The 27388-nt window shown below is 37.4% G+C and overlaps 1 protein-coding gene across 2 annotated transcripts in view; it reads left to right on the top strand.

Moving 5' to 3' along the window:
- Positions 1–27388, top strand: part of PPP2R3A (protein phosphatase 2 regulatory subunit B''alpha) — a 209327-nt gene that overhangs the window by 108401 nt on the left and 73538 nt on the right. For both annotated transcript variants that reach the window (XM_072613579.1, XM_072613580.1), the window contains 2 exons: positions 20726–20828; positions 22732–22806. In XM_072613579.1, the coding sequence (XP_072469680.1) occupies positions 20726–20828; positions 22732–22806 (178 nt within the window). The remainder of the gene's footprint in view (positions 1–20725; positions 20829–22731; positions 22807–27388) is intronic.

Raw genomic sequence — 27388 nt, 5'->3', positions numbered from 1 at the left:
CTACCTGTCTAAATTCTTCTACTCAGTCTCCTAACTGGTTCATCATTCAGATTATGCCCCCTAATATTGAGTGTTCTCCACAGCTCTGTACTAGGGCCAATGGTGTGCAGTAGCCAGCTAGTGAGAACCACTTGTTAAATTTGCAGTGTGAGAATTTACACCTCAGAAATCAGCAACCACTACAAGTCAACGCTTGATTTATTGTTTTGTTGATTATCTAGACTTAAAGTGATAGAGACAATGTTAATAACGCTGTTTAAATTTAAAGGTATGCCCCAGGCACATATTTTCCCTCAGAACCAGTTGTTAAGCATTTGCCAGCACAACCCTAACTAAGGCCCCTTCTTTACTCCTTCATCATCTTTCATCAATTTAATTATAATCTCACTGAAGGTGACTCTAAAATCTACACACCTAGACCTAGTCTGTCGCTTGATCTTTTTCCCTGGTCACTAATTGCCCATTAAAAATTTCAAAATTTATTTTCCAAAGGCATTTCAAACTTAAACATAACTCCAAATCACCTTCCTCTCTATGGAAATGTGTCTAATCAGTAAGGCAGAATGTCACTCATTAGGTTTTGGAGCATGCAAAGTCTGAAAAGCCTTGACTTCATGTCAGGAGGCCTTTTTATACTTTTAGGTAACCGCAGAAGCTATATCATTTGGAGCAGAGGCCTGATGATTTTGAGTCAAGGGATGTACAACTTGAACCTTATTCTCCTGGGCCAGTCAAGTCCCAGGGACAACTTTTTCATCTTTCAGGGAAATATTTGCATGAGAGAAGGAGTTGGATGTTGCTCCCATTCTTCCTTACCCCAGCTTCATAGAACTCTTCCTTTAAGGCACAGCTCAAACTCCACCCTTCACATGAAGCCTTTCCTGATCCTACTGCTAGTGCCTTGCTTCCCTAACTACCTTATATTTAAATGCTTTGTATTTCTCTCTTGGTATTTATTCTACACGTACTCATGTTCGTTTTGTCTTCCTCTCTGTTATTTGTATATCCACTACCTAACACAAAGTAGCCACATAATACCTGTTGATTGGTTCATCAAATTCTGTGATCTTCTGATGTATGAAGATCACAGGGAATGGGGGGGAATCAAGGGAATGAAGATCTTGCTTCCAGCAAGGACAAATGGAATTTTTCTGTTAACTGCACAGAGTATTCAGTGTTTGTGTTCCAACCATGGTCAAGTCATAACTGCATCTGTACAGAGTTCAAGTTGGTCTCTCTCCAAGAAGGTAAGAGGGCTTGGGGAGTCTAGATCATCAGGAAGAATGGAATTTTCCCTTAAAAATAGGAAAAACTTCAAGGTAATTTTTAAAAGAAGAAAAATCTTTTTGAAGAGAGGCAAACAAGAATCCTAGCTTGTGTCAGGATGTTGAAAGATTTAGAGGAGAGAAATAAGGACCATCGAAAATTTTGAGTCAGGTAATAGTAGGAGGTTCTTTTGGGAAGTACCATTGTTGTTGTTCTGAGACCATGCTTACGCGGCAGATAGAATGAGTAATAGAATGGACTATTCTAACTACTAGTGGCTTCTCCTACATTGTAGTTCTTTGAAATTATGGTTAACTACTTGTCACCTTTAAATTCCCTGAGAAGCCACTGCTTCATCTTCCCCATTTTACATCATTCTGCTGCTGCTGCTCTGCCCCTCCCACCCCCACCCCATACTGGACCTCCAGGGCCCATACCTAGCAGGATCTTGCTGAACTTCTCAGTTGACCTTTCTCTAAGGCCATGCTTCTTCACTGTGGCCATTTTCCACCCTAACTACATACCTAGACTGTCCCACTATTTTTTACCTCTTGCTCCTGAAATTATAGTAAATCATCAGTACCCTTGCTTCTCGAAAGATTGTGTTAATCACCTACCCTATTGTCACTTACCATCCCTGTGACTTTCTTAACCAAAACACCCTTCCCTGATGATTATTCCCTTATATTGTATTGTATCCTCCATTAGATTTTTAAAATAATTTTTTATTTTTCTATGTTGTTTTTACTCTGGCTAAATTTCCCTACGTACCCCTCCCATTACTCCTCCCATAAAACTATCCCATATAACAAATAATTTTTAGGGGAGAGAAAAATTAACAAAATCAATCAATACATTTTAAAAATCTACAGTATATACAATGATCCACATCCATGGACAACCAAGCTCTGCAAAGGAATGGGGGAAAATGTCTCTCATATCTCTTCCATGGAGGCAATGTATTCTTTATAGTTTTGAGGCTCATTTTTATCATTTTGTGATTCTTTCCATTTATGTTGTTGTGATTATTGTATGTAATGTTTTCTTGTCTCCATCTCACTCTACATCAGTTCATATAAGTCCACATATCTTTGTTTTCATCATGTTCATCATTTCTTTTCCACATTAAGCTTCTTAAATGACAAGGACATTCGCAATCATTCAATAAGTATTTAGTAAGACCTGGTATGTGGCAAACACTATGTTAGGAGCTGGGGATATAAATACTAGGAAGGCAATCCATATTGCCAGGGAGTTTATATTGTTAACAAGGGAGACAGAGACAACAATTATATATAAAAATATATATATTTAAACTTTATAAATACGTAGAAAGTAGTTTGCGAGAAAGGTCAGTAACAGCCAAAGGAATCAAGAAAGTCTTTATGCAGAAAATGGTGCTTGAGCTTTGCTTTAAAGGAAGAAAGGGACTCTATGAGAAGAAGTTGGGAAGGGATTGAAATCCAGTCATGAGGAATAGCCAGTGCAAAGGTATGGAGATTGAAAATGGAGTGTCATGTTTGAAAAACAGAGAAGACCAGTTTAGATGGTAAGTGTGGGCCTGATAATAATGTCCAGTGAGTCTGGAAAGATTAAATTGGGGCTGGGTTGTGTAGGGCTTTAAAAGCTAACCAGAGGAGTTGATAGCTTATCCTAGAGGTAATAGGGTGCCATTGGAGTTGAGTGCATTGAGTCACATGGTTAGATCTTGTTTAAGCAGCATTACTTTGGCAGCAATGAGTAAGATGAACTGGAGTCAAGAAGATACCTTAGGCAGGGAGACCAACCAGGAGATGGTTGCAATTCTCATCAGTGTATAACTAACACTTTAGCATAGTGTTTTTAATGAATACTTTTTCCTTGATTCATGAGATTTTTTATATAGAAGAAGGATCTTGTTCATCTAAAGAAGAATTTGCATGGGCTTCAAGAAATGGTATCGTAGATCCACAGGTAATATTGAGAGGGTCAAAGGAAGAAGAGACAAATAGTACTGATTCGTTCCTGCCTAGCTAAGGGTATCAATCAATTAACATTTATGAAATATCTAGTGTATGACAGATGCCTAAGCAGCTATTAAAGAATTGACATTAATATTCAAAGTCTGATGTTTTCCTGAGCCATTTAACTGGATATAAAAGAGAGCTTCCCAAAATTTGTCAAACATGATGATGCATGTGAAGAAAAATGCAAGAAGGTACTTAGAATTAATTGCTAAGGAATATGAAGCCCTAAACAAGAAATGGAAGATGACAAGGACCTGTTCTTAAACAAGTGATATTTTCATAACTGCCACCACCTGAATGCTCAGTGACTTGGGTAGAGAAAAGGTTGATCTGGGAAGCAGCAAATACCTAGTTAAAAAAAAAGTAACTTCTTGGACTTTTAGCTAAAATCAATTCATGAAGATCATATCTGAGACTGGGATTTGTATTTCTGAGTGTGTCCAAAATATATTTGCCTGGATTCTCAAAAATATGATTGAGATCATTAAAATGAAATGAAAAGTAGAAAGAAAAGTATGTGTAGCTATCAATCTTAAATCCTATAGAGAATAATTAACTTCAAAATTGAAAGAAAACCAGCAGTAGTGATACCCAGTAATTAAGAGGAAACAAAATCCAAGAAAAAAAAGAACAAGAAAATACAGCATAAATTGTCTCTACACAACTACACTGAAGTTATCTACTGTCAAAAATAGCATGTGGAAAATGGGTCAAGAAAAGAAATAATAATCACCAACCTCCCTGAAAATCATGACCAAACCAAAAAACAAGAAAAGAAAAAACCATAAAGGAAAACTCTCCAGTTCTATTATAACCAGAGGGCAAAGTGATAATACAATACACAGATCACTTCCTGAAAGAAACCCCAAACTGAAAATAGCCAGGAGTATTTTTATAGCCAAATTCCCTAGTTTCTAAATTAATGAAAATGATGCAAGCACCTAGAAAGAAAGAGTTTAGGCACCAAGGATTAGTAGTCAGGATCACATGAGGCTTCACAGCAACTATTCTAAAGAAGAGGAAATCTCTTCATTGGTAAAATAGATAAACCATTAGCCAATCTGATTATTAAAAGAGGAAAATCAAATAACCAGTATAAAAAAAATAAAAAAGGATAATTTGCAACAAATGAAGAAGAAATAAAGGAAATCTTCAAAAACCATATCCCCAAAACCTGATAATATAAATTAAATGGATATAAAAATATAAATTAATACCACTAATAGGCCAAGAAATAAAAAATGTAAATAACCCAATTTCAGAAAAAAGGAATTGAACTACTAAAGAAAAGAAATCCCAGGACTAGATGGATTTACAAGTGAATTATATCCAACATTCCAAGAATAATTCTAGCATTATATAAATTGCTTGCAAAAGCAAGGAAAGAAGAGATAAGAGATCCTAACAAACTCCTTCTATAAGAAAAATATAATCCTGATACCTACACCAGGGAAAGGTGAAGCAAAGGTGAGAAAACTAGACCAATATTTCTAATAAATAAGGATGTGAAAATACTGTTTAAATTTTTAGCAAAGCAGCCACAAACATATTTAAAAAGATTAAACACTGTGACCAAATTGGATTTATGCCATGAATCCAGGTTCATTAGGAAAACTATAATTATATTAGATCATTTTAACAGCAAAAGCAAAAATAACAAAATATAATATCTCTCTATATTGAAAGTATTTTAAAAGAATAAACAGATTGTTCCTATACATACATATATATGTATGTGTATACACATACATATATATGTATGTGTGTGTATATGTATATGTATATATATATATATGCATGCCTCCATTGCCTTTGGATCATTCTCAGATCCTTTGAAGATTATGTGATTCTTTGAAGATGTTCTGTGATTTGTTGTCATACAGCAGCAATTGAAGAATAAGAGTTTAAAAGATTTTTTTCAGGGAGCCAATTGAAATTGTTGAAAGCACTGTACCATCTACCAAATGCAGTCCAACTCAGTCTTTGTGTGTACAGTTCTGAGCCTGTTGTCCATCTGCAGTGTTTATCCATGTTTTGTATCATAATAGACTACCCAGTAGACCGTCTACATAACCACCTATTACAGTTTGAACAGTAGACATGTTTTAGCCTTTGGTTTTTACTGTTTGGGTTAGTAGGCTGAACTCTCAAGAAGTTGTGGATTTTATTAAAGAGGATCTGTATTGTTTTAGAGGTTATTTTTTTTCTAATGTAAATGTATGTGTATGTGTATAAAAAGTCCTAGTGGCAAACTGAGTCTCACATCTGAGGACCAACTTCCTAAGAACAAAAGGTTCTTCGCTCCTAGGTTAACTCATTATGATTTCTTTGATTATGGCAACCCATGAAGCAACAAAAAAATTTTTTCAATTGCTTTCTCATATTTCTGTAATAAAATGGTGGTGCAGTATCAGAAAAAGGAGTAGTGAGTGTTAAGAAACACCCAGATTTTAAACAGTTTATCAACATTAGCTGTAGGCATTCTAACCTTTGTCTAGTGAGTCAATGACTCAGTTGATGTGCTCTTAGGAAAACTAAACCATATCAGTATTTATATCCTTTTGGTAAATTAAGACAAGGAAATTGTGATTTAGTGGAAGGATAGCTTGCAAACTCTCCTTGAGGAAAAGGATTTAACCAAATTGGTTCCATCGAAATGTCCAGTAGCAACAAGAAATATCACTTCATGGATTGGTTAGTTATCTCATCTTTTATTGCTCATGATGAGTTTATAGGGATAGAATCAGGAAGACTTGCCTCAAAAATTTGACTGTGCAATCCTGGACAAATAACTGCCCTGGGCCTCATTTTCTTCAGCTATAAAACAATAATAATATTAATAACTAATATGACTGAGTTGAACTCAATGACCTTAAAGGTTCCTTTGAGCTCTAAATCTATGACTGATTTTTTTAAGATAGATTTAAGTTATTTGGAGAAATGCTAAAGGTCTTTCCAATAAGATTAGGAATGTTCAATGCTACCCTTATTATTTGTTGTTGTTAAGTCATTTTCAGTCATCTCCAACTCTGCAATCCCATTTGGGGTTTTCTTGACGAAGATATTGGAGTGGTTTGCCATTTCCTTCTCCAGCTCATTTGACAGATGAGGAAACTGAGTTAAAGGAGGGTTAAGTAACTTGCCCAGGGTCACAGAACTGGTAAGAGTCTGAGGCCACTTTTGAATTCACCTCTTCCTGATTATAGGCCTGGTGCTCTACCTACTGTACCACCTAGTTGCTCATTATTATTTGACATAGTTCCAAAGAAAAAAATATTATTTGACATAGTCCTAAAAAATTACATCCATGTCAATAGAAAAACAAAATTAGAGAGTTAAGTAAAAGGAAACAAAAATCACTACTTCTTAAAGATTGCTGTGTGTGAAATGAGGTAAACTGAGGAAACAAGTGTGATCAATACAATTTATTTGTAAGGCAAACAACTGTAAAACAAATTGGTTCCAAGGTTCCTCAGTTGGCAAAGGACCATGAAGAGAAAATTATGAGGGTTTTTAATACTAAGGCATAGTTACTATTTTTAGGCTTTATATTTTTAGAATTAGGGACTTTCCAGTGCTTGAGCATGGTGATTGGTTGCATCCACTTGTATCCTGCAAGCCAGTTAAGAGATGTAATAATAACTGATTTCCTTGAAATAACATGATTATGGAAAAAAATAAAACTTAGCTCAGGGAAACTTCAGCAGTTATACAAAATGTCAGTGATAATACAAAATGAAATTAATTTAGTTCTCTCAATAAGCTAGTTCTATAAGGTTTTTAACATGCGTATGATCAACAGAGTATACTAGTATGATCCTCTCTGGGGCTATCTTGGAACAGGCTTTAACAAAGAAGTTAATGCAGAGTCTAAAAAGAATTATTAAGATTGGGACGGAGCGAAGATGGCAGAGTAGAAAGACGAACATACTCTAGCTCTTACCCCACAGCCCATAAAATACATATAAAGAAGAACTCTCAACAAATTCTAGAGCAGCAGAAGCCACAGAAAAACAGAGTGGAGGAGATTTCTATCCCAGAGTGACCTGAAAGACCACGGGAAAGGTCTGTCGTGCACCACATGTGGAGCAGAGCCCAGCTCTGTGTTGGCCATGTGGCACCAAAAGGAGCAAATCCAAACAGGCTTCAGGGACAGAATCTCCAGCTGCAGCGCAGATCCCTCAACCCACAGGCACCAAAGGTCAGTGAGAGGATTTTTTCAGCTGGCCAAGAAGGGAGCAGGGTGTCCCCATAACTCGGGCATCCTCAGGTGGCAGCAGTAGAGGCAGCAGCGGATAGGGCTCCCAAAGCAGGCAATAGCCTGCATCCATTGTTGAAGGTATCCTCATAAAATCCCTGAGGGAACTGAGCCCTGTGTAGCAGCCCCACCCCCACCGAAAGCCCCTGAGGCTTTGGAGCAGCTCATCTGAATCTCAGCCCCCAGTGCTGGCTTGGTGGAACTGACGGCAAGGTGGTTATGGAGAGGAAACTCAGAAGTCAAGTAACTGGCTGGGAAAATGCCCAAAAAAGGAGGAAAAAAGTAAGACCATAGAAGGTTACTTTCTTGGGGAACAGGTGTCTCCCCCCATCCTTTCAGATGAAAAAGAACAAGGCATACTGTCAGAGGAAGTCAAGGCCTCTGCCCCCCAAAGGAAACTTAAAATGGGCTCAGGCAATAGAAGACATTAAAAAACAAGTTAGCAGCTTACTAAAGGAGAACCAAAAAAATGCTGAGGAAAATAACAGCTTTAAAAAGAGGCTAACTCAATTGGAAAAAGAGGTCCAAAAAGCCAATGAGGAGAAGAAGGTTTTAAAAAGTAGAATTAGCCAAATGGAGGAGAAGGTTCAAAAGCTCACTGAACAAAATAATTCGTTGAAAGAGAGAATTGAGTTCAGGGAAATGAATGACTATGAGTTAAACCAAGCAGTTAGTAAACAAAACCAAAAATTTGAAAAAATAGAAGAGAATGTGAAATATCTCATTGGAAAAACAACTGACCTGGAAAATAGATCCAGGAGAAACAATTTAAAAATTATGGGACTGCCTGAAAGCCATGATCAAAACAAGAGCCTAGACATTATCTTCCATGAAATTATCAAGGAAAACTGCCCTGATGTTCTAGAACCAGAGGGCAAAATAAATATTGAAAGAATCCACCAATCACCTCCTGAAGGAAACCCAAATAGAGAAACTCCTAGGAATATTGTGGCCAAGTTTCAGAGTTCCCAGATCAAGGAGAAAATACTGCAAGCAGCTAGAAAGAAACAATTTGAGTATTGTGGAAATACAATCAGCATAACACAGGATCTGGCAGCTTCAACATTAAGGGATCAAAGGGCTTGGAATGGGATATTTCGGAGGTCAGAGGAACTGGGATTGAAATCAAGAATCACCCAGCAAATCTAAATATAATACTTCAAGGGAATAAATGGTCATTCAATGATATAGATGACTTTCAGTCATTCATATTGAGGAAAAGACCAGATCTGTATAGAAAATTTGACTTCCCAACACAAGAATCAAGAGAAGCATGAAAAGGCAAACAGGAAAGAAAAATCATAAAAGATTCTCTAAAGCTGAACTGTTTACATTACTACATAGAAAGAAAATATTTATAACTCTTGAATTTTTTCTCAGTATTTGAGTAGATGGAGAGATTGTACATACACACACACACACACACATACACATATATAGATAGAGAGTACAGAGTGTGTTGAATCAGAAGTGATGATACCCATACACAAAACATAAAATAAAATAAAATAAAAATTAAGGGGTGAAGGAGGAAAATACCAGGAAAAGAAAGGGAGAAATGGAACAGGGCAGGCTATAACTCATAAAAGAGATAAGAAAACTCTTGTTCAATGGAGGAGAAAAGGGAGAAGGGGAAAGGGGAAAAATGAAGCTACTCTCTCCACATGTGGCTGAAGAAGAGAATAACATGCTCACTAAATTTGATATGAAAATGTATATCACACCACAGGAAAGTAGGAGAGGAGGTGACAAGTGGGGTAAGGGGAATATTAGAAGGGAGGGCAAATGGGAGAAGGGAGTCACTAGAAATAAACACTTTGGAGAAGGGACAAAGTCAATTGTGGGGGGAAAAAATAAGGGGGGATAGAGTAGGACAGAGGGCAACATAATTAGTATTACACAACATGATTATTATGGAAGTCTTTTGCAAAACGACACATATTTAGTCTGTGTTGAATTATTGTATTGAATATTGAGTTACTTGCCTTCTCAGTGGGGCTGGGGGGTGGAGGGAGAGAAGTTGGAATTCAAAGTATTAGCAATGAATGTTGAGAATTATTATTGCATGTAACTGGGAAATAAGAAATACAGGGAATGGGGTATAGAAATTTATCTTGCCCTACAAGAAAAGAGAGAAGATGGGGATAAGGGAAGGGTGGGGTGTGATAGAAGGGAGGGTATGCTGAGGGAAGGAGTAATCAGAATGCAAGATATTAGGAAGCAGGGGGAGGGGAGTGATGGAGAGAAAAATTGGACATGTTACAAAGTGAGGTAAAAGCAATTAGTATTAAAACAATTGACTGAATTAATTACTGAGAATAAATCACATCTTTAGTTTGGGGAAAAGAATTTTAGTCTAAATTTCCTAGGGGCAGGTAACCTCAGGTAAAATTTGGCATTGATGGAAAAGTTAAGGTTTTAATGGTAAATTTGATTTTATGATTGCTATTTAATCAGGAACTAGAACATGTATAGAAAGGCATGTAAGCCACTTAAGACTTGTCTCAAAAGATGTTCCTTAGCCAAAGTGAAAGTATAATCATATTTGAAACCTGGTTATTGGAACTTGCCATTTTTAGAAACTATAGGACTATTAAGTGACTGTTCTTCTGAATCTAACTCCAGGTGTAGATAACAAGAAAGGCGGTCTGAGCCTCCAATCCATGATGCCAGTAAGCCAGTGAAATGGTGGTATGAACTGCAAACGGTGATCTCATGGGAAGGGTGGGAGAGTGGCTGTTCAGCCTGGGCTGAGGTAGGATTCTCCTGACTCAATTTCCCCACTGACATCTGGCAGACTTTAAGCCTGACTGAACACAAGTGGACAATCTACTCCTGCCTGGAATTGACATGAAGTTGGGGAGATATTGTTTCCCTGCAATGTCCCTACTCTTGGTGGCAATTTCCTATAGTCAAAAGGTTTGTAAGCTTAATAACAGATCTATTAAATTATAATTCTTGGTAGGGGAACATGCGAGGTTAAGTCTAAAATTAAGCTATTAGGCATAGGACTTTAGACCAATAACAATAAGTTAGGGTCCTTTAATTCTTAGTAATACTGTGGAGATAATTAGGTGAAGAGCTTGTGAAGTTAGCAATATAAATATTATTTGTGTCTCAGTTGGTTAATGTTTAAAAAAATTCTTTTGTGGTCCATATTGTAAATGCTTTAAAAAGAAGTATCACCTGACCAAAAGTTTGAATTGTTTTATCTGTTACAAACTCTGTTAAAAATGAAAAATTAAATTTAAAAAAAAAAGAAGAAAATCATTGACAAAGGCCCAAAAGGTGAAGAAATCAGGCTTTTGCAAGTTATGTTCAAAAGCAAACTACATCTTTATAGTTGCAATTGTTTAAAAAGCACACTGAATACAAGATCAAACTCTGATTATTTCAAGACTCAATAAACTCAACAGAGTAAAATGACCTTGCAAAGATTCTTCTCCAATGAAGTCTATCTTCCTTGCATCTGTTAAAATCGTTCACATCTCATCGAAAGATGCAACAACTTTGAAAACCCTCTGTTTTTTTATCAATTAATAAATTAATTTAAAAAATAAAATCACAAAAATTATTAAGGCAGACGTCAATAAGGGCCAATTTACCAAAAGTGGCCAACATGCCATTTCCCTGCAGCCAGGTGTACCTAGAAGAGGGATTGCACCAGAAGTTGCCTGGGGGAGGTAGTTGTGCTTTTGTTATAACTCTTTGGATTTTATGAAAGTTTGTTACAATTCCTCCTGATCAACTACTGTAGGAACAATAAGATTGATTAGTCATAGCACATACTCTTCCTTTTGAGGCAGTGAAGATGTCTAGAACCATGCAATTTTTTAAGATCACTTGGGCTAAAAAAATCTACCGCACTTTGGAGGGAGAAGATGGATTCATTTGTGGCCTGTTTTTTAATCTTGAGGGAGAGATTTCTAGCTGCTTCTTCTAGTGCAGCAATCCCTAAAGGAACTTTATTCCATTTCTGTGTTGTTTTACAGGATTTGGAATTGAAGCTGTATTACTATTAGAGTTTCTTCTCTTTTTTGACACCTATGCCACCTTTCACCCAGGTTTCTAGTAGACTTTTTCCCTGCTAGTACTATGGTAATGATAAAAGGCTGAAACTGGTGGGGCCACGTAGGCAATTCCGCAGATACCAAACCACTTGGGTAGAGAGGAGTAAACTTTACCATTACAAATTAAAAATTGGACTGGGGTCACCAGATGCCTTAAAATTCAGACAGGGAAAGTTTAATTTCATCATAGGATTTTGCCAAGAACTGTCATATTTTATAGTGTCAGTCCTGGACTTTATCCAACTGAACCCAACTAGACCCACTGTATGTAAGTTTGAATAGGAAAATAGGTTTATAATCTTTATTATCATTATAAAGAATGGCTTTTTCACAGGTAAATAGATCCTTTTTAATAATATTAGGGAAAGAAAGTGTATTAATGCAGTTGTCCGTTACCTAAATATAGAGTAGTGCTACCTGCTCCTTTTTTTCCCAGAGAAATGGAAACTCAAGAGGGGAGTAACAACTTTTAACAAGATGACCCTAACTTTAATAATACCATGAGATCCTTGAATTTAAAAGTGATTTGGTTTTTCCTGAGTGGGATAAAGGAAATGACTTTTCCGCATCCTTTTGTCACTAGTGTTAAGATTACAAATGACTAAAGCAAAAGGCATAAAAGCACCCTTTAAAACTATAAGGATACCAGAGAGATAAAGGTCTTCTGGCTGGGGAAGGGTTTTCTGTTCAGTAATGGAAAAAACTCCCCATGGATCAAGGTTTCTTTGTTGGATATGATGATAAACCCAACCTCCGTGAGGTCCAGTTGCTTTGAGAATGTTAACACTTCCTCATGGAGATTACTAAGTTTTTTCCCAGTCTTCCTGTGTGGAGAGGACAGGAGAATCATGGGGTGACAAGTGAGCCAAAGGAAAACAAAGCAAAAACGTGAAACAGTTTGGGGGCAAGTTTCATGTGAGAACAATGTGTCCAAGAGTGCTTTTCACCCATCTTGATTACTGTCAGAGTCATCAGTAGTCCTTGGAACAGGTCCTTCAAAGCAGATTGAGTTCCACTGGTAATTCATGATTTAGACTTTATCTCCAGAATGAAAGGCATGTACTGAAAAGTTCAAAGGCCCAGTCTATATCACAACTCCAGTGTCATGGAATTCTCTCAGCCTAGTTTGTAGTTCATGTATATAAAAAGTAACAGAAGTATTTCGTCCCAATAGAGGTGTATGTACTGGGAGAAAAGATCTTACTTTGACTGGGGTGGGGGTTAGGGGCAGTCAGGAGCAGGGCAGGTGCTGAAAAGCATTTCAAAAGGAGATATATGTAATTCCCCTTGATCTACTGAAGCCAAAGGAAGAACATTATGCCACTTTAGATGGATTTCAGTACACAGCTTTCCAGTCATGGTTTTAAACTCCTATTCATATGTTCAGCTTGACCTGAGCATAAAATTGTGGGACCACCCATAGGCAAGAGTAAACCTAGAATAGGATGGAATTGGTGAAGTGGGTTCCTCTTTCAGAATCAGCCATTTCAGCAGGCCAGGGGGCTGAAGCAGGGAACAGTTTGTTTCAAAAGCATCTTTACAACAAATCCAACCATGCCCCTAGAGCTAAGAAAGGCCTTTACCCACTGAGTTGATTAACAATAACAAAGCAGACTTTAATAGTGGCTAGACCTAGGCATGCAAGTGAAATCAATCTTCAAATACTCAAAAGGTATATAAAGTAGGGGGTATCCTCTGTAGACAGTGGTACCGAAAGCATGCTGATTAAATGTCTGTCAAGTAGGACAGCTATGGGGATGATGCCAGGGACCACCCTCCTCACAGTTTCCAATTCCTTATGTATCAAAATGTCCCCCTTCATGAACAAACAGACATACCTCCAGGGGAGGGGCAAGTTGCCTTCCATAGTCACCCAGACCCCACCTACCTGTTTGGCACAGAAATGCTGCTTCCGTATTAGAGTTTCAGAAATATTGTAAGACAGAGAGGTCAGCTTTACCAGAAGGAGAAAGGTCCTCTAAGGGCAGAAAGTTTTGCAGTTGTACTGGCATGGTTTTTGCCTCTTGAAGCAGGATTGGTTCCACTGGCATAGGCAGGACAATGAGCAGGGCTTCAGGAAGTTTCAGGACAGATATGAATCTTTGATGAAATCCACATTCTCAGTGACCTTGCCACCTGAAGTCAAGAAACGCCTTTGTTAGCCAAAACATTCCAACAGTGTGATAGATCCCAAATGTATACTGTGAGTTGGTGTAAATCAGGGCACTTTCTCCATTGGCAAAATGACATGCCAGGGTGAGAGCCACAAGCTCAGAAGCTTGGGCACTGAGGTTAGAGGACAGAGAGGCCATCCAAATGGTGTCATGATCAGAGACCGCAGCAGCAGCAGAGTAACGAATATCTTCTCATAAAAGAAGACCAGTCAGTATACAAAATGTAATCAAGGGGAGCTGAGCGATCACCTCAAGATTTCCCAGTCATCCCCACCCATGTATCTGGAAAATTGGAAAGCAGTGTAGCTGGATTGAAAATGGCACATGGCTTAAGAGTGATTTTCTTTTACCCAGTAAGGTCAGTTCATACTTAGCAGGTCTCTGGTCAGAAAAGGCTTGAGTTCGTTGGTGAAGTAAGAGGACCTTAACTGCACTGTTAAAGGGGCTCCCAGAACTGGACTGCAAGCCTTCTCAACCAGAAGGGTGGTGCTGCACAGCCAGAGCTTGAAGCTGAGCCGAATAATAGGCTACTTGTCATGAAACAGACCCACATATTTGGGTCAAGATACCAGAAGCCACCCTTCCCCCTTCATATATAAAAAAGAGTAAAGGGTTTACTATAATGTAAGAGTCTCATTATAGAAGAGAACAACAAAGTCTTCTTGAAATCTGCAGGAGTGGAAAGGTATTTATGGTCAACCTTCAAAGGTCCTGAATCAGAGAGTTTAATGATCTCACCATAGGATGGGATCCACTGTTGACAATATCCAGCTGCCTGAGGATAGCATGTAAGTTTTTCTTGATTCTAGGAACAGATGACTTCTGTAGAGCCTCCGCATCCCTAGGGGAAAAAAGCAAGCATTAGCAGATAGATTGAAACCAAGATACTCTACCTGAGTGAGATATACCATTGAACTTTTGACTTAAAGACTTGGTATCCTCTTTGATGGAGTTTAAAAATAAGATGATGGCTGCCTTCCTGACAGATCTAGGCATTCAGAAGCACAAGTAAGAGATTATCAATATATTAGATCAGAGAGGAGTCTTGAAAGTGAAGGAAGTTAAGTCCTGCTGTAAGATTTAAGAAAATAGTGTAGGGCTTTCTATATACTCTTGAGGTAAATGCAGTCATGTCCATTTTAGGAAGGCAAAGAGGTAATAAGTGCGTGAATGGGGATGCTTAAAAAAAAAGCAAAGACCTATCATAGTAAAACAAGGAACCTCACTGGGAATTGAGAAAATGATGGACACCATGAGATGCCTAGGTATAACATAAGCATTAACTGCACATAAATCCTGTACAAAGTGATTAAAACAAGGTTGTCATCTGAATATGGCTGAGGTTTTTTAATAGGGAGGATAGGAGTATTACAAGGGGATTTACATGGAAAAATAATTCCTTGATCCCTCACACTCAATAATGGGTGAAATACCTTTGGTGGACTCCCTGAACAAAGAATATTGGGAAATTAATGGTGGAGGGGGGGGCCTCCCTTAGTCTTTGATGGGACTTGGGACAGCAGATTTTAACAATCCTATATTTGAGGATGAAGAAATCCACGGAATCCCTGGACTCTCCTCATGGGTCTCTTGGGCATTCTGAACTCAAAAACAGGGAGTCCTTGGGGATCTGAAAGGACTGAGATCCATTATGGGAGCAGGAAATGGTGGCCTTGAGTTTACAAAGGAGATCCCCAACAGATTTACAGGAGATTTGATCATGAAGATGAAGTAGTATTCAATAGAGAACCCACAGATATCATGCAATGAAACAGTTTTGGAACACTGAGGTTTTCCTGAGGCTCATTCAGCAACATTAAGAAACCAGATAGAGGTACAATTAGAGTCTGGTCTACTCATTAAAACTGAATTAGAAGCTGCAGTATCTAGTAAGTAATCATAGATTGCATCACCAAATTTAAAAGTGACATGGGGTTCACCAGTGTGGGGAGAGGCATGGACCAGGATGACTGGGACAAGGACATCAGAATCAGGGAAAACAAAAGAGTCCCCTTCAAGATCCATGGTCTCTCCTTCTCCCCTTCACCTTAATACAAATGGATTCCCCTGAGCATTTCTAGGCCCATTTTTATTTTTATTCTTGTGGTCTCATTTTTTCCTTTGTACATTTTCAGGCAATTTGGCCCTTCTTTTTGCAGTAAAAACATTCAGGAGACTCATGAGTTTCTCACACAGCCTGTACAGGGGCAAGGATAGCAGTTTGGCCCTTCGACTCAGAATTCACTTTCCCCTTCTCTTTTCTTTCATAAAGCAGTGCTTTTAAGTTCACCCATAAGCTTCTCATACTATCCCAAGCAACTTTTATAAAAATACTTTCAAATTTCTGGCTGAAATTGACTGACAAACTATTTAGTACTACTAATGCAGAGTTGGTAGAATTATGAACTGATGCAACCATTCTGGAGAAAATTTGGAATTATACCCAAAGAACTATAAAACTGCCTACTCTTTGACCAAGCGATAGCACTGCTAGGTCTGTATCCCCATAGGGACAAAAAGAAAAGAACTCATATGTACAAAAATATTTGTGGTAGCTTTTTTGGTGGGGGAAAGCATTAGAAACTGAGGAGATGTCCATCTTTTGGGGAACAGCTGAACAAGTTGTAGTATATGGATGTGATGGAATACTGTTGTGCTATAAGAAATGACTAGAGGAATGGTTTCAGAAAAAATGAGAAAGACACATATGAACTGATGCAAAGTGAAGTGAGCAGAACCAGGAGAACATTGTACATAACAACAGCAATATTGTAATGATCAGCAATGAAAGACTTAGTTATTCTTATCAATACAGTTATCTAAGAAAATTCCAAAGACTCATGATGAAAAAGGCAATTTACCTACAGAAATAAATGATTAACTATGAGTGCAGATTGGTCCATACTTTTTTTCATTTTATTTTACTTGCCTTTTTTTTTCTTTTGCAATATGGCTAATATAGAAATGTTTTGTGTTGCGTCACATGAATGAGTATCCTATTGTTTGCTATCTCAGTGAGTGAGGAAAGAGTCAGTTATGGAGAGGGAAGAGCTCTTGATTAAATAAGCAATAGAAAAGATTGCAAGAGATAAAATGGACAAGTCTAGTTATATAAAATTGAAAATATTTTGTACAAATTAAGTCGATGTCATTAAAGTTATAGTGCAAATAGTTTTAAGGGGAAACTTATTTGATAAATTTCTAATATTTGAGATTTGCCAATTATTCATTCAATAAATATTAAGTACCTATTATGTGCTGTGCACTGTGCTACGCGCTGGAGAATACAAAAAGGCAAAAAATGAAAAGACAGTCCCTGCCCTCAAGGTGCTTACAATCTAATGGGGAAAACAACATACAAATATATACAAAGCAATCTATAGACAAGATAAATAGGAAATAACTAAGAGAGGCAAAGCATTCGAATTAAGACGAGTTGGGAAAAATTTCTTGTAGAAGATAGTGAAATCCCACCTGGGACTCAAAGGAATTCAGAAAAGTCAGTCATCAGAGAAGAGCAAGGAGAGTGTTCCAAGCATGGAGGACAACCAGAAAAAAGGCTCAGAAACACGAGATGGAATGTCTGGTTCGTGGAATAGCCAAGAGGCCAGGGCTACTGGATCAAAGAGTATGTTTTAGGAAATAAGATGTAAAGAGAAGACTAGAGAGGTAGGAGGGGGCTAGGTTATGAATGGTTTTGAATGCCAAACAGAGCATTTTATATTTAAGTCTGGAGATAATAGGAAGTCACTAAAGGTTTTTGAGTAGGAAAGTGATATAATCAGACTTATGATTTAGAAATATTTCTTTAGTGGATGAATAGAAGATGTAGGAGTGCAGAGATACTTGAGACAGGCAGACCCACCAGCAGCCTATTGCAGGAATGAGCTGAGGAGGGCTCACACTAGAGTGGTGACAGTGTTATAGGAGAGAAGGGGCCATATTTGAGAGATGCTGCAAAGATGAAATCTCACCAAACAAAATGGACAACTTTGATTGGATAATGGGGGAGGAGGTGACAGTGAGGACTGCAGAATAACTCCTAGGTTGTGAGCCTGAGGGCCTGGGTGGATGGTATTACATTCTACAGCAGTAGGGAAGAAGGGTGGGGAGGAGATGAGGTGGAAGGGTTTGGGGGAAATATGAGTTCTGTTTTGGACATATGGAGTTTAAGATGTCTACTGCACATACAGTTCAAGATGACTCAGGGGCATTTGGAGATGCCAGATTAGAAGTCAGCTTCAGATAGAGTAGATATATGTTTGAACCATCAGTATAAAAAAGGTAATTAAATCCATAAGGAGCTGATGAGATACTTAAGGAATTGATTCAAACATAAGAACAAGAGCCATTCCCCAATAATTAAATGGGAAAATCAGGCCATTTTTTTAAAAGGCAAGTTATGCTTCAAATCACAAATAGTAAGAGAAATGAAAATTAAAGCAAAGCTAAAGTTCTACCTCATACTCATGATATTTGGAAAAAAGTGATTTTAAGTAAAATGGCAATTTTTAAAGGGTTATGGGAAAATAAGCATACTAATGCACTATTGGTTGAGCTGTGATTTATTCCAACCATCTTGAAAAATAATTTGTAACTATACACTGAAGGTCAATAAACTATGAATATCCCTTTGACTTAGCAATACCACTACTAGGCTTAAACACTAAAGAGACGGAAAAAGAGGGAAAGGAACTAATGTACAAAAAAATATTTTTCAGCATCACTTTTGTTATACCAAAGATCTGGAAACAGAGCTGGGAAAGGCTGGACAAGTTATGACCTCTGAGTATAGTGTAATATTGTTGTTTCCTAAGAAATGACAAAAGGGAGAGACTGGGCGAAATCTAGAAAGACTTATATGAACTGATGAAGATTGGAGTGAGCAGAACCAGTAAAAAAGAAATCCCATAACTTCAACACTGCAAAAGAAATTAAAGACTTGAGAGCACAGGAAACAACTGTCTCCAGGAGATCAGTGACAAATCATCTTTACAAAGAAGTTATGGTTTAAAGGTACAGAATTAGACGTACTTTCCAGATACTGACAATATGTGGATCTGTTTTGTTTGACCATAGTTATTTGTTACAAGGTAGTGTTTATCCTTTTCTGGATCACTGCTTTGTTGTGGTAGAGGGACTTGTGTAGCTCAATGAAACTATGAGCTATGCCATGCAGGGTACCCAGGACAGGTCATAGAGGAAAGTTCTGACAAAACATGGTCCACAGGAGAAGGAAATGCAAACCACTCCATTATCTTTGCCAAGAAAACCCCATGGATAGTACAGTTATCCTTTCCACATTACAACTTTCACCATTGCTGTTGTTGGCATAAGAAATTACTGTAGTATTTCATATTTTTTAAATTTCTTTTTAAACAGTATTTTTATTTAACATTGACTTACATGTAGCCTATGACCAAATACTTAAGCCAAATTTTACAATAAGGTACTGTAAACACTCCATTAAAAGCAAAAGAAAAATTCAGATTTCTTCTCTAATACAAAGGGAGGGCCAGAAGACTTTACACAGATTTTCTAGATTGCAGGGGCACTGTTCCACTAAACCCTTCAATATGGAAGGGATAACTATTAAAGATAAAACACTGGAAGATGAGCCCTTCCAGTCAGAAGGGTCTGGCATGTTATAGTTCATGAGATCACGAATCAGACATGATTGAAGGACTAAATAGCAACATGTGGACTAGTACTGATGATGTAAAAAAAAAGAAAAAAGAAAATGAGATTTACAAAATATACAGAAGAGAACAGAGAGAAGTTCAGAGACGGACAAGCAGGGCGATATTATGATTATGTTCTTTAAAAAACTACTAATAATTGATTCATAGTTTCACATAGAGTTCTCTTTTTCTTCTTTGTATAAGGAAATAATATGCTTGTTGTCCATCAAGTTCATACTTTCTTTTTTTTACGGGTGATTTCAAGATTTTACTCCTGGGTTATGATAATGCCAAAAATAGAGATAAATCCAGGAGGACTCCTGTTTATAGAAAAGATGATGTTTGTATTTCAATGTGTTAAAATCAAGGTAGCAGGAACACTTAAAAAGACGAGTCGTTTCATCATTTCATCATCTGTTCGCACAAATTATAATCCTTCCACAGTCTTTAGGAGTTAGTGAAAAATCAGAAAATACAGGGAAAAAAATCACCTAGAGTTCAGATTAGACTGTTTCTCAGCAACAGAAACTGTAGTGAAAAGGCTCACACTACATTTACAGGACCATCCAGAGTTTGCACTTTGAGAAGCCAGTGTGGCATTGGCCACACTGTTTACTGTTTACTCTGTAATAAGGTATTAGTCTGCACTAGAAATAGACATCCAGTTGAAAACATCCAGCAGTTAGGTGGAGATTCATTGTTGGCTCACAAGAGAAATTAGTACTGGAGATGTAAATACCAAATCTTAACCTCAATAAGCCTCTGCCTAACCTAAGCATGAATGTGTTAACATAAGAAAACAAGACATTTGCAGAGTTTCTTATATAGACCTAATGCTCTCTTTGACCTTTTTGCTACTGACATGTTCATTTATTTCTACTTGTTAGCACTGAAGGTCTAGCTCCAGGTGCAGGCCTTACTTAAGGAGCCAAGTGTTGCTGTTGTATGAACAGTTATAAGAGATCCTTTCTATTTTGCCTACTTATTTCAGTTGTCAGTATAACAAAACCCAAAAAAGTTTTCCATCCAAATAATAATAATATACCATCCATACACATATATGTTGTTTCTTCCAACTGGATTGCAGCAAGCTCCTCAAGGACAGGAACTTTTTTGGTTTCTTTGTGTCCTCAGCACTTAGTATAAGACTGTGATCATTGATTGACTGGCTTTTGAAATGAATGGTCCACAAGCTTTTACTAAAATTACTAATTGTCAAAAACATTAAGGTCAGCAGATGAACTTAACAACCTACATTGTTCTTTTTCAGGTTGCTGTATAACTGCCATGATGATGCATCCAAGTTTGTCTATCTTCTAGCAAAGCCCAACTGCAGTTGTCTGGAACAAGAGGATTTTATTCCTTTACTTCAGGTACTTTTTGCTTGCTGATGAAAATGGTTTCCATTTCTGTAGACAGGTGGTTAAAAAATATCTACAAAATATATATAGTAAATCCCTGCTTCACCACCTGCAGTCATATGAAGCACTTCCAACAACCAGATGTTAAGCAAAAAAAAAAAATATAGTGTGGCCAAATAACTCTCACAAAATCCATATACTTAACTCACTAGTTCATTCTTAAGGGACCTATGTGCTTTTACTCTTTTTTTATACACATTTCTAACAACCTTAGTATTTTGGAACAGCACATTGAAAGCATAAGGCAAGCGGTGGAGAGATTGATAGCTTGTAAACTCCTTTTGCCCAACTACTAAAGTAGCTTTTCAGTGGCTCTAAAACGCCTCTGTTCCAGATAGTGCATACTGAAAAATCAGCCCTGAAAATAATCAGATTTCTGTTATCTGTAAAAATGAAGGGAAGCAGTAATGGATAATCTTGAATAGAAAATTGTCATTTAAATTTGACTTTGAAATGGTATGCTAGACACAATATGTCCTCTCCTGCTAGTGTGTCTTTGCACAGGCTTTCTCCCAGGCTTGTATTTCACTGTCCTCATTTCCACTTTTTTGGAAACCATAACCACCTTCAAGACTTATCTTCACCCTACCTATATGAGTCTTTTCTTAATCTCTGCATCTGCCTCTCCCCTACCAAAAAAAAAAAAAAAAGAAAATTCTTTGTATTTACCTTTCATGTCTAAGCAAAGCTCTTTTGGCCAGGCTAGGCTAACTTCCGTAAAGACTGTAGGAGTTGTATTTCTGTCAGGCTGAAAAGAGAGAACTGTTATCATGGGTTCAGAACTGGGGAGCAAAGCTTCTGGTACAACAAGAGTTTAAAGGACTTTCTGGGGAGAGATAAGAGGAAAGTTTTCTATCTACTTGTCACTGTGCATTCATGCCAGCTCTCCTCCTATTACTCAGAAGAGAATTCTTGAAACTCCAGCTCTGCCAGAAGATCTACCCTCCAGTCCTGATCCCATCATAATAGTTCTCTTTTTAACTTGACAAAAATACAACTCGTAGGGTCCTTAACAACATATGCTGTCTCAGAAGAAGTTAGTCCAACCTCACTAGAGAACTACTCCACAAATATCTTCATTCATTCAGAGATCCTTGCTCTTATTTTATACACGTTTTTTATGATCTTGATTTTTTTTATTGTTATTCCTACCACAGATTAGAAGCCGCATATAAAGGTAAGGTAGATGGTGGGAATAAGAAAGTAAACTCATTTTATCAAGTTTTTGATGTGTTAACAATCTTCAATGAGGACCATAGGAATAAGTTCAAAAACCAAAACCATTGTTTGAGATAAGAAAGATAATGTGAGCCAAGTCTGTTTTTTTGCTCCTCTTTGATAGTGGCTAATTCTCAGAATTTGACACATACAAATGTCTAAATGCTTAGTTATTCTTTCGGGATTTCTTAGTGTGTGCAAAGGTTAGGGAGGATAACTATTATAGTTGGTTTGTTCCTGACTTCATCTTTAATTGTTTCTGCAAAAGTCTGAAAGATAGTGTGGTATAATGGAAAGAATGCTGGACACAGAGTCAGAAAAACCAGGACTTGAATCCTGCCTCAGACAATTATTAGCCTGGGATGACCCTGAATAAATCACTTTACATCTCTAGTCTGTTTCCTCAGGTAGGGTCTGGATCCGATAGCTTTTAAGGTCCATTCCCAATCCAGTCTGGGTGCTATGATCCTGTAATATATGATTCTGTGGCCTAGTCTTTGCTCCATAAAACATGAAAGTCGTATTTAGATCTTGAAAATGCTACTGATCAGTAAAAAATCAACTAGCAACTTAGATTTGTAAATGATGGGGGGGGAGACTTTTTTTTTTTACATATTGCTTGGCTTGATCTTTTTAGGATGTAGTGGATACCCACCCTGGCCTCACGTTCCTTAAGGATGCTCCAGAATTCCATTCCCGCTATATCACTACGGTAGGTTGGCTTCTCAATTTTTTAATATTATCAACCAATACTTCAGTCTTAAGATCCTTATTAAAAGGGTAATAAACATAAATGTTTTAAGTGGGAAGAAAGTATAGCATATGATTAAATTTATCATTTACTTTATCTCTGTTACCATTTTAAAATCTTCCCAGTACTTGAAAAGTGTTCCATCTACAGTGTGAAACTATTGCCAATAAAAATGAGAACTCTCACCCAAAATTGCCAGTGAATAATCTTAACCAATTTTTGCCTATCTTTGAGGTAGATCTCATGTTGTTCCCTAAATATTGATACTTCACTGAACTTGGGCATTGCTAAACAGGAAAGAAGAAATTATTCAGCAGGCCTGTCTAGAAAATGTTCTGACCAAGTCAAATAACATCTTCTCCATGAAGGTTTTTCTGAGCCTCCAAGCCAGAAGTGATCTCTCTTTCCCCATTATCTCTCATGGTATTTCCTGTGTACTTCTCCTAGGCACTTTTATTTTATTTTTATTATAGTCATTTGTGTACATATATTATCCCCAATAAGCCTCTTAAGAACAAGGTCTTATTCACCTTTATATCACCAGTGTTTAGCACAATGTCTTGCACCTAACAAATGCTTCAGAAATATTGGTTGTATTTCATTTAATTACTAAATGTTAGAGCAGAAAATGTTAGTAGGGGTGAGTGCCATCCAAGGTAAGGTTACTAATCATGCAAAAATGCATATTCGGTACTTTGTAGCACATGCGTAGCAAGCTTTTCACTTTCAGATACATTCATTTTTTAATGAATTGAGCGTCTTCTATGTACTGATGAAGACAAAAATGATCCCTGTCCCCAGTTTAGCAAAATGATAAAATATATAAACAGGTGACATTTAATTAATCATTTAGTCTCAATTACAAATGAAGGTAAATTGGCATCAAGTTCAGAAACAAAATAGGTGCCCTCTGAGGACAGAGCTAAGAAGGGCACATGACTTTAGTCCTGTTTTGCAAACAACATTTGCCCAGATGGAAAAAGTCTTGATCTCACTGCCAAACAATCTCCTTAGGCTTGAAAAATTCGCTTGCCTCCCTCATTAATTAGGTAGACTATACTTGAGTTATCTGAACTAAGTGTTATAAATTAGCTTTTCTTCTTTTTGCATGTACACTTCTCTTCTTTTCCATATATATAAAACCATATCTGAGCCAAGAATGCTTTTCTTTTTTATCTCTAGAAAATTTTAGGCATGCCTTAAATGGATTTGATCCAATTCTACCTGATACAGAAATCATTTCTATGATTATCCAGCCTCTGCTAAAACATTTTCTAGAGAAAAGAGACTACTACTTCACCCCCCCCAAAAAAAACCCCATTCCACTGTTTAGCAGTTCTAGATGTTAAAAGGCTCTTTCTTTTATTGAGTCAAAGTCAGCCTCCCTATGACTTCCACCCACTAGGACTAAGTAGCTCTGCCCTCCGTAGAAACAAAAAGCAAATGTATTCATTTTTCTTCTCCTTGCATCTTCAGATATTTTCACACAGCTCTCAGTTTTCTCTTTAGTCTTCTCTGCAAGCTAGACCTCCACAGGGCTCCACCTAGCTCCCTGTTCTTACAGACTTTCCTGTGCAGACTCATTTGTTTATTTAGAGGCTTCCCTTTTTCTTTCTCATTGAGGTTATTCAACATTGTATAACCAAAATTATATATATATTTTTAGAATCTTATTCCTCTCGAGCTTTAACCCTTTTAAGAGTCTAACTTACCTTTTTTTCTAAAATTTTGAAATCTGTTTTTCAAACGTCTGTTAGGTATGTGCTATATAACTCTAAGAATGTTATTTTTTTTTCTTCTCTTCTACTTTTCCAAGTACTTGTACTTTACCCACCTTATTGACACTAGTTTCTTTCCTCCTCTCAGAATCTTTTTTCTTTCTAGGTACTTTCGTAGATTGTTTTTACCATTCTAAGAAGCATTTTCTCTCTCTAATAAGCCCTTTTACCCATTTCCTCCAGCAGGAAGGTCAGCTTGCATTTGGATAAACTATAAATGAAAATTTTTTTTTAGATAAAAACTACAAATATAGTATATGGCTATTAGGTGTGGCAGAAGTCCCTTTGTTTTATTTCCTGGTTTACTAGGTTTTTCTAAGCCTGTTCACCAGTTTTTTTTTTTTCACAATCACAAGAACTCTTGGGAAGGGTCTCTAAAAGCCTACCTGTCTCCCTGCCATCCCTCGAGCTACTACTACTATCCCCTCTCACATGCTTCTAATAGAAGTCATCATTTAGCAGCCGTGGTTAGTATATCATCCAGAAGTAATATTTCACTATGTGCCACTTAATCTTTTCCCACAGGCATTGTGTACTCCTGTTTTCAGTAGCTTCTGTTTTTCATATTAGTAAAAGATTTTTTACAGAGTTTTAATTTTATTCATTAATCAGAGGAGAGCTATCTAAAATGTCACCTAAAAGAAAAAATCTAGAATAAACAAAAAATTATTAATAAAAACAAAAGAAAATTGAGAATTTCCTTTTCTGAATTCCCAGTGTACTGCCAAATGAAAATGTTATTTAGACAAGACATTCTTAGGATACAGAAATACAAGGATACACTTTGTTCAAAAGGAATAAAGGAGGGAAGTAATAGTCCTGAATGTCAAGAAGAGAAGCAGCTATATAGAAATATGTGATTCTGAGTCTGAAAACACAATAGAGAGTATTTGTGTTAAGAATACAAAGGATAATGGAAGTACTGTGATTTCAGAAAGATACTATAGACCACCTAGCTCTGCAGAGGATATGGATGGTGTTAACTGTGGTACAGATTACAAAATGGACACAGAGGGAAGCTAGAGCAATGATGGGAAATTTCAAGCATCTCTTGGAAGTTTACTTCTCTTAAAAACAACCTCTGAAGAATTCTTGACTTACTGCAGTTTCACCTCTCAAGATGTAGAAGCAATAGATAAATTGCTGTTCTGTATTTCATTCTAATCAGGAGAGAAGAAACAGTGAGTGGTGTCAAAGTGATGAAACTCTTGGGGAGGAGGGAAGGTTGGGAGAATGCCCACATCATTTCGAAATTCATAGTAGGAAAGAAAAATTTTTCATAGTCAAACATATTTTAGATGTTAAAATAGACTTCAAAGGTCCAATATTCAGTAGGAATATTGGAGTCCCTTGCTATAAAAGAAGGAGTTGTGGGGAAGAAAGATGGTACTGAACTTGCCAAGAAAAGAGAGATGATGGTTTGGGGTTTACAGCCAGCCACCATCGTTTGTATTGGGTAGAAAGTTTTATTGAGTTCAGATGAGAAGAGGTTGCTGAGTGATGGAAGCAAAGGGAGGCTCTGGAAATATGTCCAAGGCTGTGAGAAAAGGTATAGGCAGTGCTGAAAAGAATGACTAAGGAAGCATGGTTGCCTCAGGGAAACCAAGTCTCAGTAAGAACTGGTATATGATCATGAAGTACAGAATGTGAGTACCCTGGTACTTGAATGAAGTACAGGTGAGATGGAATTCATAGGACTTGAGGTATTTAAAAAACAGTTAGTTCCCTCAATAAAATATAAAAGTAACAGAATGGACTAATGATCAGGATCCAGTAATATGTTACTTAGAGAAAACATATACTAGAAAAATGTAAATATGAAAGATAAAAGCCTGGCCTAAAGTTTACCATGTCACTGCCAATTGATGAAGTCAGAAATGTCACCAAATGGCATCAGAAAAGTCTAAATTAAAACCCAGAACTATTAAGTCTGCTAGGGAAGGATGTTGTATTATATACTAGAAGTTTCTATAAAAATAAGAGCACATCAGTCTTTGTTATATTCTTCAGTAGGTGTGTGATCTAATTCTTGTGGCCATTGTCTTTCACCAAATAGGGCTAAACCTGTGTATGCCTTCTTATCCTATCCAAGTCTTCACCATGTCAGATAGTCCCAAGAGGGTTCACCCGACATGCTAGGGGCCTCCTTTTAAATCTCTTGGCTACCAGCCAAGTACATGGGCCATCCAGTTATTATTCCTCACTCTTCTTGTATAACTGGTCCATCTCATTTTCCAGCTGTACATTTCACAGGTACTTTTTACACCATTTCTCCTTAATAATTCTTCATCAGTACCATTCTTCAGTTTACCATGCATTCATCACGTATCTCTAAATTACTCTTTAGGTGACCTGCAGTTTTGATCCCTTAGAGATTGTAATATTCCTTGAAACAGCAGGTAGTCATCCCAGTGAACATAGCACTAAGAGTATGCCGCAGGCAACCAGCGTCTGCAGAGTGCTTCGGGACCGGTGATTGGTGAGAAGAAAGACCCAGGGCAGGCAGGAAAGCAAGAGAGCAATCCGTTTATTCAGCTGAGGGTCGGAGTATTTAAGGGCTGTCACCACAATCATGTGCAGGCTGAGCTCATCCCATTACTTCACCACCCATGACTCACCCACGTCCTTGTACCCAAAGCTAGTAACGAAGCTTAACCTGCTCCTGAAGCTAGTTCTGAGTTCCCAGGCCCAATTGCAGCTTTCTGCAAGAACGTCAGTGTCTGCAGGAACATCAGGTTCCAGGGTCATGGAGCTTCTGCCAGGGT

This window comes from Notamacropus eugenii, chromosome 5 (genome assembly GCF_028372415.1).
Source record: "Notamacropus eugenii isolate mMacEug1 chromosome 5, mMacEug1.pri_v2, whole genome shotgun sequence".
In the NCBI taxonomy this organism is placed as follows: Eukaryota; Metazoa; Chordata; class Mammalia; order Diprotodontia; family Macropodidae; genus Notamacropus; species Notamacropus eugenii.
Note: the sequence above shows the minus strand (reverse complement) of the source record. Positions and strands in the feature narration are given on the sequence as shown.